Raw genomic sequence first — 12,068 nt, 5'->3', positions numbered from 1 at the left:
CTCCTATTTACTAATAAAAGATTAGAGAGAGAGATCGTCAGATAAATAGATGGATAGATAGAAAAAAAAAACCAAACAGTTAAAAAATGAAGAGTAAATATATGTTAAGAAAACGTTTAAAATGTATTTTTACTCATTTTATTTCTCAAAAAGTACAATTTTCTTATTTATTTCAGACCAAATTTAGACTTTAGACGTTCTTTTATTGTCATTGCACAGAAAAACACAGCAGTGAAACTGGCAACGAAATTCCGTTGCTTGGCAACCGTGAAAAAAAACTCAGCGTAGGGTGATTGTATATATATATATATATATATATATATATATATATATATATATAAAAAGACTATGAATATAAATATTAATAATAAGTTAAAAAATAGTGCACTATAATATAAACAGAATAAATAAATGTTTTAAATATTGCATAGAATTAATGTTTATAAAAGTATAAATATAAATATAAGTTAACAATATGGCAATATGTTATAAATAGAATAAATACATATGTTTAAAAATAATGTATTGCTCGAGAGTTATATTTAATTCAGCAGTTTGATGGCCAGAAGGAAGAAGCTATCGCTAAATCTTTTTCTTTGCTTAATTTTTCTTTCTTTAATTTGCTTCTAAAAATAAGACCAAGTGAATTCCGGTTAAACTCCTATTTACTGATAAAGATTATTTATATTGAAGACGTTGTAAAAAAAAAAATCCAAAAAAGTAATGTTTCAAACATGTTTTGAACCAATAGCTAGCATGGATGCTAACATTGCTCAGCGGGTTTTTCACGGCTTTATCGCACATTTTTCTCGAACATGTGTTTCAAATATCTGTTGACGTGACGCTTCCCGTCACGCGCGAGCGACTTCAGCAACTCGAAGGTGTCAAGGCTCCAGGTGGTGAACAGGTGCGGCCAATAAACAGTCCCAGCTGGACGGATCGCCACCTCCGCGACGCCCATGTGACTTTTTTCCCGCCGAGGTCACGCGGACGTGAGAAGATTCCAAGTCGTGATATCAAACAGATTATTAACGCGTTAATAAGCTCATGATCTACGAGGAGTTGAACTTTAATTTTAATAAACATAAAACAAGTTCGTCATCGTGACACAGAATTTCAACTCAAGACGTGTTTGTTTGAAGAAAGTGTCGACAGGAAAAGAGCAACTAAGCTAAGATGACACGCACACCTCAAGCATGTCGACAAACAAACACACCAGTTACACAACACTTGACGGCTCAAAATGAAGTTCACTATCGCGCAAATGAACCGAGAAAGACAAGTGTATTCAAAATGGCCGCTTGTAATTTAGCAACGGGCTACAACACAAACACATTTTATTGTACAAGGAAGAAAAGAAAAAAAGAGTCAATAATAACGTAAAAAAAATGACATCAAATATATTGATTCAAAAGCAGCATTACGTTACATTTTCACATCTTTTACGAAATATACAAGTACACATGTGGTGTGTAGCAGTAAACAGTACAAAAGATTCCACGACATTGCAGTTAAGTTGTTCTGACACTAGTGGGCGCCAGAAACAATCTTTTAAATCTTTCACATTGAGGCTTTAAAACCTGTGTTTTGAAAGGTTATCATTTAAATATTTTTTCAATGGGAATCTGGAGTATTTTTAGATAAAAACAAAAAAAATGATATTATATTTTGGTTTATTAATGACTACAATTCAAGATGGAATGTATAAAAAAAACTATGCCCAACAAAATCATAATCAGAAAACTTTGTTGACAGTTTTGTTAATACAACACATGTATTTGTGCTGGTATCACAGAATATAAAAAGAAAATTATACGACTGAATGATGGAAGATTAATCAAATAGCTACTTGAGTCACTGTATCCTCTCATCCTCAGTTGTAACTGCTGTCATTTATTTTTAAACCAAAATATATCCAAACATTATCTTTAAAAGCTGCTGGACTCAATGTATCCTCTCGTCCTCAGTTGTAACTGCTTTCACTTGTTTTTAAACCAAAATATATCCAAACATTATCTTTAAAAGCTACTTGAGTCACTGTATCCTCTCGTCCTCAGTTGTAACTGCTATATATAAAATATAAATATAAAAACGAAATTATACGACTCAAATGATGGAAGATTAATCAAATAAAATGCAATAAATAAATAAAAAAACATTACCATAAAATGACATCATAAATAATTATTTAAATTACATTTAACGGAACAATATTTTTGCTGCTTCACTTAAACTAAATAAAATGAAAATGAATTAAACGAATACTAGTTTTAAGCAGAAAATTCATGTGACAATAATGGTTACACTTGGATTATTTTTGAAAGAAAACCAGCAAACAGTTTAAATCAGCAGCAAGTTCCTGTTCTTTTATTTAGTCTTATTTATTTTAATGCATCATTTGTTGCTGAAAACATGATCAAACTGTTCAAATAAATAGAACTCGGTCGAATCGTGTCCATCAGCTCCGTCTTGTGGCGTAACCACGCAATTACACCAAGAACTCGTCTTAATAAACCGACCTGAGATGTCAGATCCACATCATCACGTGATGCTCTTATCTCAGACTCTTGGTGAATTAACTCCGAACCAGAGAATACGTTTCATGGGTAGGAACTTGTTCTAGTGGTTGTTGTTGAGGAGGAACATTTTTGGAGGCGCACCAGTTCATCCCTACGTTGTAACCATGAGGACGGAACGACGAAACATTAAATCATGTTCATTAAACTGAACTTTTTCTTAAGGATTTCATCTTTAAATTAATTGTATAATTTCCTGTTAATTCAGATTAAAACTCATAGAATCAACAAACACGACAAAACAATACTCAGGGAATATTTCTTGATTTATTAAAGTCACTTTTTAATCATCAACAAAACATTCTGAAGCCATTTTGACAAACATATGATCAATAATGAAGCTTTAATCAACTTTATAGTCGCTTTGTTCCTTTAATCATCAACTAAATATTCCTGGTCTTTGTAAATCTTGGTAAAAAAACTTTATCGGTATCACAAGTGGTATCAAAATGCTTCTAAAGTTCTTGATTCGGAGAGATTTCGTTGATTAATACAGAAGGTCGATCCGGTGGCGTCGTCGTTCCGTTTCAACGCGTGACCTTGAAAACCACATCTCCGACCTGGACGACCCCCGTCCTCGCCACCGTGAGGAGCTGTCCGAACAGCGGCGACGCCTGGTACAGGTGCTTCTCGGACGGATCGCACAGACGGTAGCTGCGACAAAACAGTTACAACTAGTTGATACGAATCGTTAACATCTAAATCACTAACTTGATGATGAAATATTGAATAAAGTGAACGATAACCCATAATAATAATTCATGGTACTCACCTTTTGAGTGTGTCCAGAGGCTCCTTCCTGCTGATGACTCCAGTCTCAGGATCGACCGTCGTAGAGACACATCTTCAACACGACAAACAATTATTATTTTAACACTTTAAATCCATTAAACTGAGACTTTTTCCACGATGTTAGCAAAGGATTTGTTGCAAAAACTCTGGTTTAGAAGCAATAAAATCATCCAGAGTATAGATATACTGTATATATATGTTTAGGGCTGCACGATATTGGAAATATGTGCGATATTCGATATTAATGCGATATTTTATTTTTATTATTTATATTATTTAGAAAAATATCACTTATAACGCTCAGTCTCGCGGGACTTGCATTGGTTTCCCGCGAAACTGAGCCACATCAGAGAGGAGCCGCCGGCGCGTCGCGACATCACCAAATCAATAATCAATCCACCTCCTTGTACACGCACACATAACTCTTTATAAATGACGCTAACAACTTAGCTCGTTAGCATACGGTGAAGACGCACACATAACACTTTATAAATGACGCTAACAACTTAGCTCGTTAGCATACGGTGAAGACGCACACATAACACTTTATAAATGACGCTAACAACTTAGCTCGTTAGCATACGGTGAAGACGCACACATAACACTTTATAAATGACGCTAACAACTTAGCTCGTTAGCATACGGTGAAGACGCACACATAACACTTTATAAATGACGCTAACAACTTAGCTCGTTAGCATACGGTGAAGACGCACACATAACACTTTATAAATGACGCCAACAACTTAGCTCGTTAGCATACGGTGAAGACGCACACATAACACTTTATAAATGACGCTAACAACTTAGCTCGTTAGCATACGGTGAAGACGCACACATAACACTTTATAAATGACGCTAACAACTTAGCTCGTTAGCATACGGTGAAGACGCACACGTAACACTTTAAAAATGACGCTAACAACTTAGCTCGTTAGCATACGGTGAAGACGCACACATAACACTTTATAAATGACGCTAACAACTTAGCTCGTTAGCATACGGTGAAGACGCACACATAACACTTTATAAATGACGCTAACAACTTAGCTCGTTAGCATACGGTGAAGACGCACACATAACACTTTATAAATGACGCTAACAACTTAGCTCGTTAGCATACGGTGAAGACGCACACATAACACTTTATAAATGACGCTAACAACTTAGCTCGTTAGCATACGGTGAAGACGCACACATAACACTTTATAAATGACGCTAACAACTTAGCTCGTTAGCATACGGTGAAGACGCACACATAACACTTTATAAATGATGCTAACAACTTAGCTCGTTAGCATACGGTGAAGACGGACAGGTTTGTTTGGAAGTTCACGATCTTATAAGAAAACAACTGAGACGAGATGAAAAGTTCTTACAATATGTTGCTTTAACAAAGGAGGTTGAAAGAGACGAGTGACTGGATCACTAGTGTTTGACTACATCATAAGTTAGTATTACTTCCATGTATATACTGAGATAAGTCAGTGCGCCGGCAAGACGCGTCGCCATAGCAACCGAGCCTAGCAAGCTGCGCCGCACAGTTCACAGACGGACGGAGACGTAAACAACAACGAGACATAGAAGTACAAATTGACAACTTCAGAACGTGACACTGATTGGTCGAAGTGCGCATTTAACAAATGCTTGATTTATACAATCAAAAATGATTAATTATCACGTTTTCGATTTGTATATCGCACGTGCCAATATCGCGATATCGATATTTTTTTGATATATCGTGAAGCCTTATATAAAATTATATATAAATATATATATATATTTATTCAGTTTTACCTTCCACATGAGATGACACGCCGCAGACGCACACTTCCTATCTGGATCTCAGTCCACGAATCCTGAATCCAAGACGCTTGAGTCGTGAGCTGTTCAGACGTCGGTCTCAAGAAAAGAAAGTCAAACCTCGGCGAACGCTTCACAGTCGCTGACGACGATGTTGGGGCGGAAACGTTCCATCGTGACCTTGTCGTCCAACTTGCTGCTGAGGTCGTCCACCGAGGCTTCGGACAGAAGCATCACGGCGCCGACGTCCTGAAACGCCACTTCCTGAACAGACGGAGCGGGAATGAATGAGTGGAAATGGTTTGGAGTAGAGCTAGGGAACATAAGGTGGACCGAAGTGCAAAACACATTTACAAACTTGCGAAACACATTTACAAGTTCGATAAATGCATTTACAAGTTCATGAAAAACATTAAAAAACTTGTGAATAGCATTTAAAAACTTGTGAAACGCATTTAAAAACTTGTGAAGCGCATTTACAAACTTGCGAAACGCATTTACAAGTTCAATAAATGCATTTACAAGTTCATGAAAAACATTTAAAAACTTGTGAAACGCATTTACAAACTTGTGAAACGCATTTACAAACTTGTAAAACGCATTTACAAACTTGCAAAACGCATTTACAAACTTGCAAAACGCATTTAAAAGTTCAATAAATGCATTTACAAGTTCATGAAAAACATTTAAAAACTTGTGAAACGCATTTAAAAACTTGTGAAACGCATTTAAAAACTTGTGAAACGCATTTACAAACTTGTAAAACGCATTTACAAAATTGTAAAACGCATTTACAAACTTGCGAAACACATTTACAAGTTCGCGAAACTCATTTACAAGTTCGATAAATGCATTTACAAGTTCATGAAAAACATTAAAAAACTTGTGAATAGCATTTAAAAACTTGTGAAGCGCATTTACAAACTTGCGAAACGCATTTACAAGTTCAATAAATGCATTTACAAGTTCATGAAAAACATTTAAAAACTTGTGAAACACATTTACAAACTTGTAAAACGCATTTACAAACTTGCAAAACGCATTTACAAGTTCAATAAATGCATTTACAAGTTCATGAAAAACATTAAAAAACTTGTGAAACACATTTACAAACTTGTAAAACGCATTTACAAACTTGCAAAACGCATTTACAAGTTCAATAAATGCATTTACAAGTTCATGAAAAACATTAAAAAACTTGTGAATAGCATTTAAAAACTTGTGAAACGCATTTAAAAACTTGTGAAGCGCATTTACAAACTTGCGAAACGCATTTACAAGTTCAATAAATGCATTTACAAGTTCATGAAAAACATTTAAAAACTTGTGAAACGCATTTACAAACTTGTGAAACGCATTTACAAACTTGTAAAACGCATTTACAAACTTGCAAAACGCATTTACAAACTTGCAAAACGCATTTAAAAGTTCAATAAATGCATTTACAAGTTCATGAAAAACATTTAAAAACTTGTGAAACGCATTTAAAAACTTGTGAAACGCATTTAAAAACTTGTGAAACGCATTTACAAACTTGTAAAACGCATTTACAAAATTGTAAAACGCATTTACAAACTTGCGAAACACATTTACAAGTTCGCGAAACTCATTTACAAGTTCGATAAATGCATTTACAAGTTCATGAAAAACATTAAAAAACTTGTGAATAGCATTTAAAGACTTGTGAAGCGCATTTACAAACTTGCGAAACGCATTTACAAGTTCAATAAATGCATTTACAAGTTCATGAAAAACATTTAAAAACTTGTGAAACACATTTACAAACTTGTAAAACGCATTTACAAACTTGCAAAACGCATTTACAAGTTCAATAAATGCATTTACAAGTTCATGAAAAACATTTAAAAACTTGTGAAACACATTTAAAAACTTGTGAAACGCATTTAAAAACTTGTGAAACGCATTTACAAGTTCGCGAATCGCATTTACAAGTTTGCGAAACACATTTACAAGTTCGCGAAACACATTTACAAACTTGCAACGCATTTACAAACTCGGGAATGCATTCAAAAACTTGCGAAGCACATTTACAAGTTTGTGAAACGAATTTACAAACTTGTGAAACACATTTACAAACTTGCGAAATGCATTTACAAGTTCAAGAAATGCATTTACAAGTTCAAGAAATGCATTTACAAGTTCATGAAAAACATTTAAAAACTTGTGAAACATATTTACAAACTTGCAAAACGCATTTACAAGTTCGTGAAACACATTTACAAGTTCCCGAAACGCATTTACAAACTTGCGAAACGCATTTACAAGTTCGTGAAACACATAAATTCGCGAATGTATTTAAAAACTTGTGAAACACATTTAAAAGTTTGAGAAACACATTTACAATATCATGAAACACATTTAAAAGATCGCCAAACGCATTTACAAACTTGTGAAACACATTTAAAAGTTTGAGAAACGCATTTTCAAGTTCGCGAAACGCATTTACAAGTTTGAGAAATGCATTTACAAGTTCATGAAAAACATTTAAAAACTTGTGAAAAACATTTAAAAACTTGTGAAAGGCATTTACAAACTTGTGAAACGCATTTACAAACTTCAGAAGCGCATTTACAAGTTTGCGAAACACATTTACAAACTCGGGAATGCATTCAAAAACTCGCGAAACATATTTACAAGTTTGTGAAACAAATTTACAAACTTGCGAAACGCATTTAAAAGTTTGTGAAACACATTAGTTCGCGAATGCATTTAAAAACTTGCGAAACACATTTAAAAGTTCGTGAAACACATTTACAAACTTGTGAAACACATTAACAAGTTTGTGAAATTAATTGACAAACTTGCAAAACGCATTTCAAACTCTTGAAACACATTTACAAACTTACAAAACGCATTTACAAACTCTTGAACCAAATTACAAACACGTGAAACACATTTACAAACTCAAACACATTTACAAACCCAGTAAAAAGACTCCTCTTCAGCACAGATGTTTTCAAAATAAAATACTATGAAAACATGAATGACTAGATTAATAACATTTCTTTGTCGTGTGAATTAACTAACGTGTGAATTAATTCTCGTTTCACTTTGATCTCACTCTCGAACCCGACTCAGGTTTTTACCTCATTCTTTGGAAACACAGAAAAGAGCTTCACAGGCTTCCTCGCCCTCATGTGGGCTTCAAAGTGCACCATGAGAAACCCTTTCTCCTCCCTCAGGTAATCAGTGAGCCAGCGAGAGACTTTGTCCCCACAGTCTCGGCCCTTGATGTCTTCACCGAACACCCTGGAAAACAAGCGACGAGCAGAAGTTAAAAAAAGGAAACCTTTGACGTTGAAAACAGAAATGTTTTACGATGAGAGACAGAAACGTATTATGACTAATATTCTTCTCTTCGTAGAGGATCAACAGTGACTCGTTCACCTGCAGTCGATGACTCTGTTGTCCGGTTGTTTGATGGGGAATCTCAGTTCTTCCATGTCTGGTCCGTTGAGAACAGCATCCGTTCCATCGCTGGTCATAGAAACCAACACCAGGCGAGGCTGTTGTCTGGCGGTGACCATGTGACCGTCCTCGGTGACCACCAGCCAGTGTCTGCCACACATCGTTCAATTACTTGACAATATTAATACTCATACATGTGGAAAAAGTCATTCAGAATAGACTTCATTGTACATAATAGAAAAAAAAGGAGTTTTGAGTGCTGAAGATTCTTAAATGTCATCTGGACCCACAAATAATTTGAGGATTAGTTACCATGCTGTGTACATATACACACTAGTGCAGACCTGGAGCATTACAGTATTACACTGCAGGTCACTGTAGTATTACGCAAGTATTGCTCTGGTGACTCGCAAGAGTAATACTATGGTGACTCGAGGAGTAATACTAGGATGACTTGCGGAGTAATACTAGGGTGACTCGCGGAGTAATACTAGGGTGACTGGCGGAGTAATACAAGGGTGACTGGCGGAGTAATACTAGGGTGACTCGCGGAGTAAAACTACGGAGACTTGAGTAGTAATACTATGATTACTCGCGGAGTAATACTATGGTGACTCATGGAGTAATACCTCGGTGACTCAAGGAGTAATATTACTGTGACTCGCGGAGTAATACTACGATGATTCGAAGAGTCATACTAGAAATAAAGTAGAACTGGTACAGTGACTCTCAGAGTAATGCTACAGCGACTCTCAGAGTAAAGATACAGCGACTCTCTGAGTAATGCTACAGCGACTCTCAGAGTAATGCTACAGCGACTCTCAGAGTAATGCTACAGTGACTCTCAGAGTAATGCTACAGCGACTCTCAGAGTAAGGATACAGCGACTCTCAGAGTAATGCTACAGTGACTCTCAGAGTAATGCTACAGTGACTCTCAGAGTAATGCTACAGCGACTCTCAGAGTAATGCTACAGTGACTCTCAGAGTAATGCTACAGTGACTCTCAGAGTAATGCTACAGTGACTCTCAGAGTAATACTACAGTGACTCTCAGAGTAATGCTACAGTGACTCTCAGAGTAATGCTACAGTGACTCTCAGAGTAATGCTACAGTGACTCTCAGAGTAATGCTACAGCGACTCTCAGAGTAATGCTACAGTGACTCTCAGAGTAATGCTACAGTGACTCTCAGAGTAATGCTACAGTGACTCTCAGAGTAATGCTACAGTGACTCTCAGAGTAATGCTACAGTGACTCTCAGAGTAATGCTACAGTGACTCTCAGAGTAATGCTACAGTGACTCTCAGAGTAATACTACAGTGACTCTCAGAGTAATGCTACAGTGACTCTCAGAGTAATGCTACAGTGACTCTCAGAGTAATGCTACAGTGACTCTCAGAGTAATGCTACAGCGACTCTCAGAGTAATGCTACAGTGACTCTCAGAGTAATGCTACAGTGACTCTGAGTAATCCTACATTGACTTGCGAAGAAATACTACAGTGAGTCTCAGAGTAATATTACAGTGACTCTCAGAGTAATACTTCAGTGACTTGCAGAGTAATGCTACGGTGACTCTAAGAGTAATACTACAGTGACTCTAAGAGTAATACTACAGTGACTTGCGAAGAAATACTACAGTGAGTCTCAGAGTAATACTACAGTGACTTGCGGAGTAATACTACAGCGACTCTCAGAGTAATGCTACAGCGACTCTCAGAGTAATACTACAGTGACTCTAAGAGTAATACTACAGTGACTCTAAGAGTAATACTACAGTGACTTGCGAAGAAATACTACAGTGAGTCTCAGAGTAATACTACAGTGACTTGCGGAGTAATACTACAGCGACTCTCAGAGTAATGCTACAGCGACTCTCAGAGTAATGCTACAGCGACTCTCAGAGTAATACTACTACTCCACTACTTGCGGAGTACTTAATTTTAGTTAATTTGGTATCGAATCAATATTGGCCTCTTGAACTGTCAAAAATATTATTATTATCATCATTTTAAATTGTTTATTCATTTATACTGACTAGTTTCATCGCAGTATCCAACTCAGTAGTAGAGGTGGTTGATGCGTGTGACGTCACGCACATGATTGACAGCTGGAGCCACTCACCGGTCCCGCAGCTCGCCGCTCTTCAGACCCATGCGCTGGCACTCGGCCACGCCCACGGACACGGCCCTGGCGGACTTGAGCGGGTGCACGAGCAGCTTCGACACGACGCCCACGGCGACCAACTTCTCACGGCGCACGTATTTATAGCCGAGCCCGAGGCCCAGCACCGCGACCCCGGCTCCCACCGCGAGCGCGACTCTCTTGTCTCCGGACATGTTGAGCAGATCCATGTTGTTGCGCGTCCCTTCGCGATGACGTCACGCCACGCCTCCCGCCTTTGGCCCCCTTTTTTTTCAACAGAACTTTATTTAAAGCGCACGCAGACAAAAACAAAAATATTAAAAAGTTTAAACATCTAAAGATAAACGAATTATCTCGAAAACGCTTCGACATCAAGTTTAAAAGTTTTTTTTAATGATGTATTTCTTTACTTTGACGATCAAATTTAACGAATACATTGTGCGATTGAAACACACCGTTAAAAACATCGATATAAGATTAACAATTGTTTTTGGTGTTTTTCTTTTCAAATAATAATATTTTTAATCATAAGAATAATATTTTTCGTTTGTTTAAAATCTAGGGGTGTGTATTGGCAATAATCTGGAAATACGATACAGGGGCAACAATACGATATATTGTGATATATTGTAATACTGTAAGAACCAAGATGTATGTTTACAGTACTTGGACAGATCATGAAGTACACACAAGTACAGGTCCCACTTAAAATATTAATAAAAACGGTTAATTAATGTCCAAAGCAAGATAAACCAAAGTTTACAAGTTTAATTCACGTATTTTTTTTTGCATCTTTTATTAGTAAAATGTTACAATAGAAATCCTTTAAAATCAAGGTAATATGGTATTTTTTTTTCTATTTTTTGATCCTTAATAGTAGAGGTGTGTATTTGCAAGATATGTTGATACGATAGTATCAGGATAAAGAGGCAACAATACTATGGAGGTAAATCAATGCCATCAGAATATTGAAAGATTGAATTTATTTTTTCAAATATAGAAAGGTTATTGAAAAATATCTTCAATTATTCAATATTTTTTATATTTTAATTTCAATTATTCAATATTTTTTAATTAAAAAATTCTGAGCCTTTTTTAATTCAATATAAAAATAAATAAAACACCAGACACAACCAAACGAGCGAGTTACTGGATCATACATAAACGATCAGGTGACGTCATCACTGCTGCATCACTACGTTGACGTGTATAAATACTACTGTTTAAATCCTTTGACATCAGAATCTACTGATGGATCGTGAGATGATCGTGTAAAATGTTTAAACTCCAGACGTTAAAACAAAGTTGATACTTTGTCATGAA

The 12,068-nt window shown here is 36.2% G+C and overlaps 1 protein-coding gene across 1 annotated transcript; it reads right to left on the bottom strand.

The window, feature by feature from the left end:
- Positions 1-2,823: 2,823 nt before the first annotated feature.
- Positions 2,824-11,009, bottom strand: LOC148060248 (mitochondrial amidoxime-reducing component 1-like). The gene is made up of 7 exons (XM_087779802.1): positions 10,725-11,009; positions 8,580-8,750; positions 8,279-8,441; positions 5,292-5,435; positions 5,166-5,227; positions 3,349-3,420; positions 2,824-3,230 (listed from the first exon to the last, which is right to left on the bottom strand). The coding sequence occupies exons 1-7, from the start codon at positions 10,952-10,954 to the stop codon at positions 3,104-3,106; spliced, it is 969 nt and encodes a 322-aa protein (XP_087635928.1). The 5' UTR covers positions 10,955-11,009; the 3' UTR covers positions 2,824-3,103.
- Between the last annotated feature and the right edge of the window lie 1,059 nt (positions 11,010-12,068).

Source organism: Callionymus lyra, chromosome 18, assembly GCF_982586985.1.
Source record: "Callionymus lyra chromosome 18, fCalLyr1.hap1.1, whole genome shotgun sequence".
NCBI classification, from domain to species: Eukaryota; Metazoa; Chordata; class Actinopteri; order Syngnathiformes; family Callionymidae; genus Callionymus; species Callionymus lyra.
Note: the sequence above shows the minus strand (reverse complement) of the source record. Positions and strands in the feature narration are given on the sequence as shown.

Excerpts from the sequence above, each read along its gene's own strand:
- LOC148060248 (XM_087779802.1), bottom strand. The coding sequence starts at position 10,954 with ATGGATCTGCTCAACATGTCCGGAGACAAGAGAGTCGCGCTCGCGGTG. Across the intron at positions 8,442-8,579 it reads AACAGAGTCATCGACTGCAG|GGTGTTCGGTGAAGACATCA; the intron begins GTGAACGAGTCA and ends CTTGTTTTCCAG. Across the intron at positions 5,228-5,291 it reads ACTGTGAAGCGTTCGCCGAG|GATTCGTGGACTGAGATCCA; the intron begins GTTTGACTTTCT and ends TCTTGGATTCAG.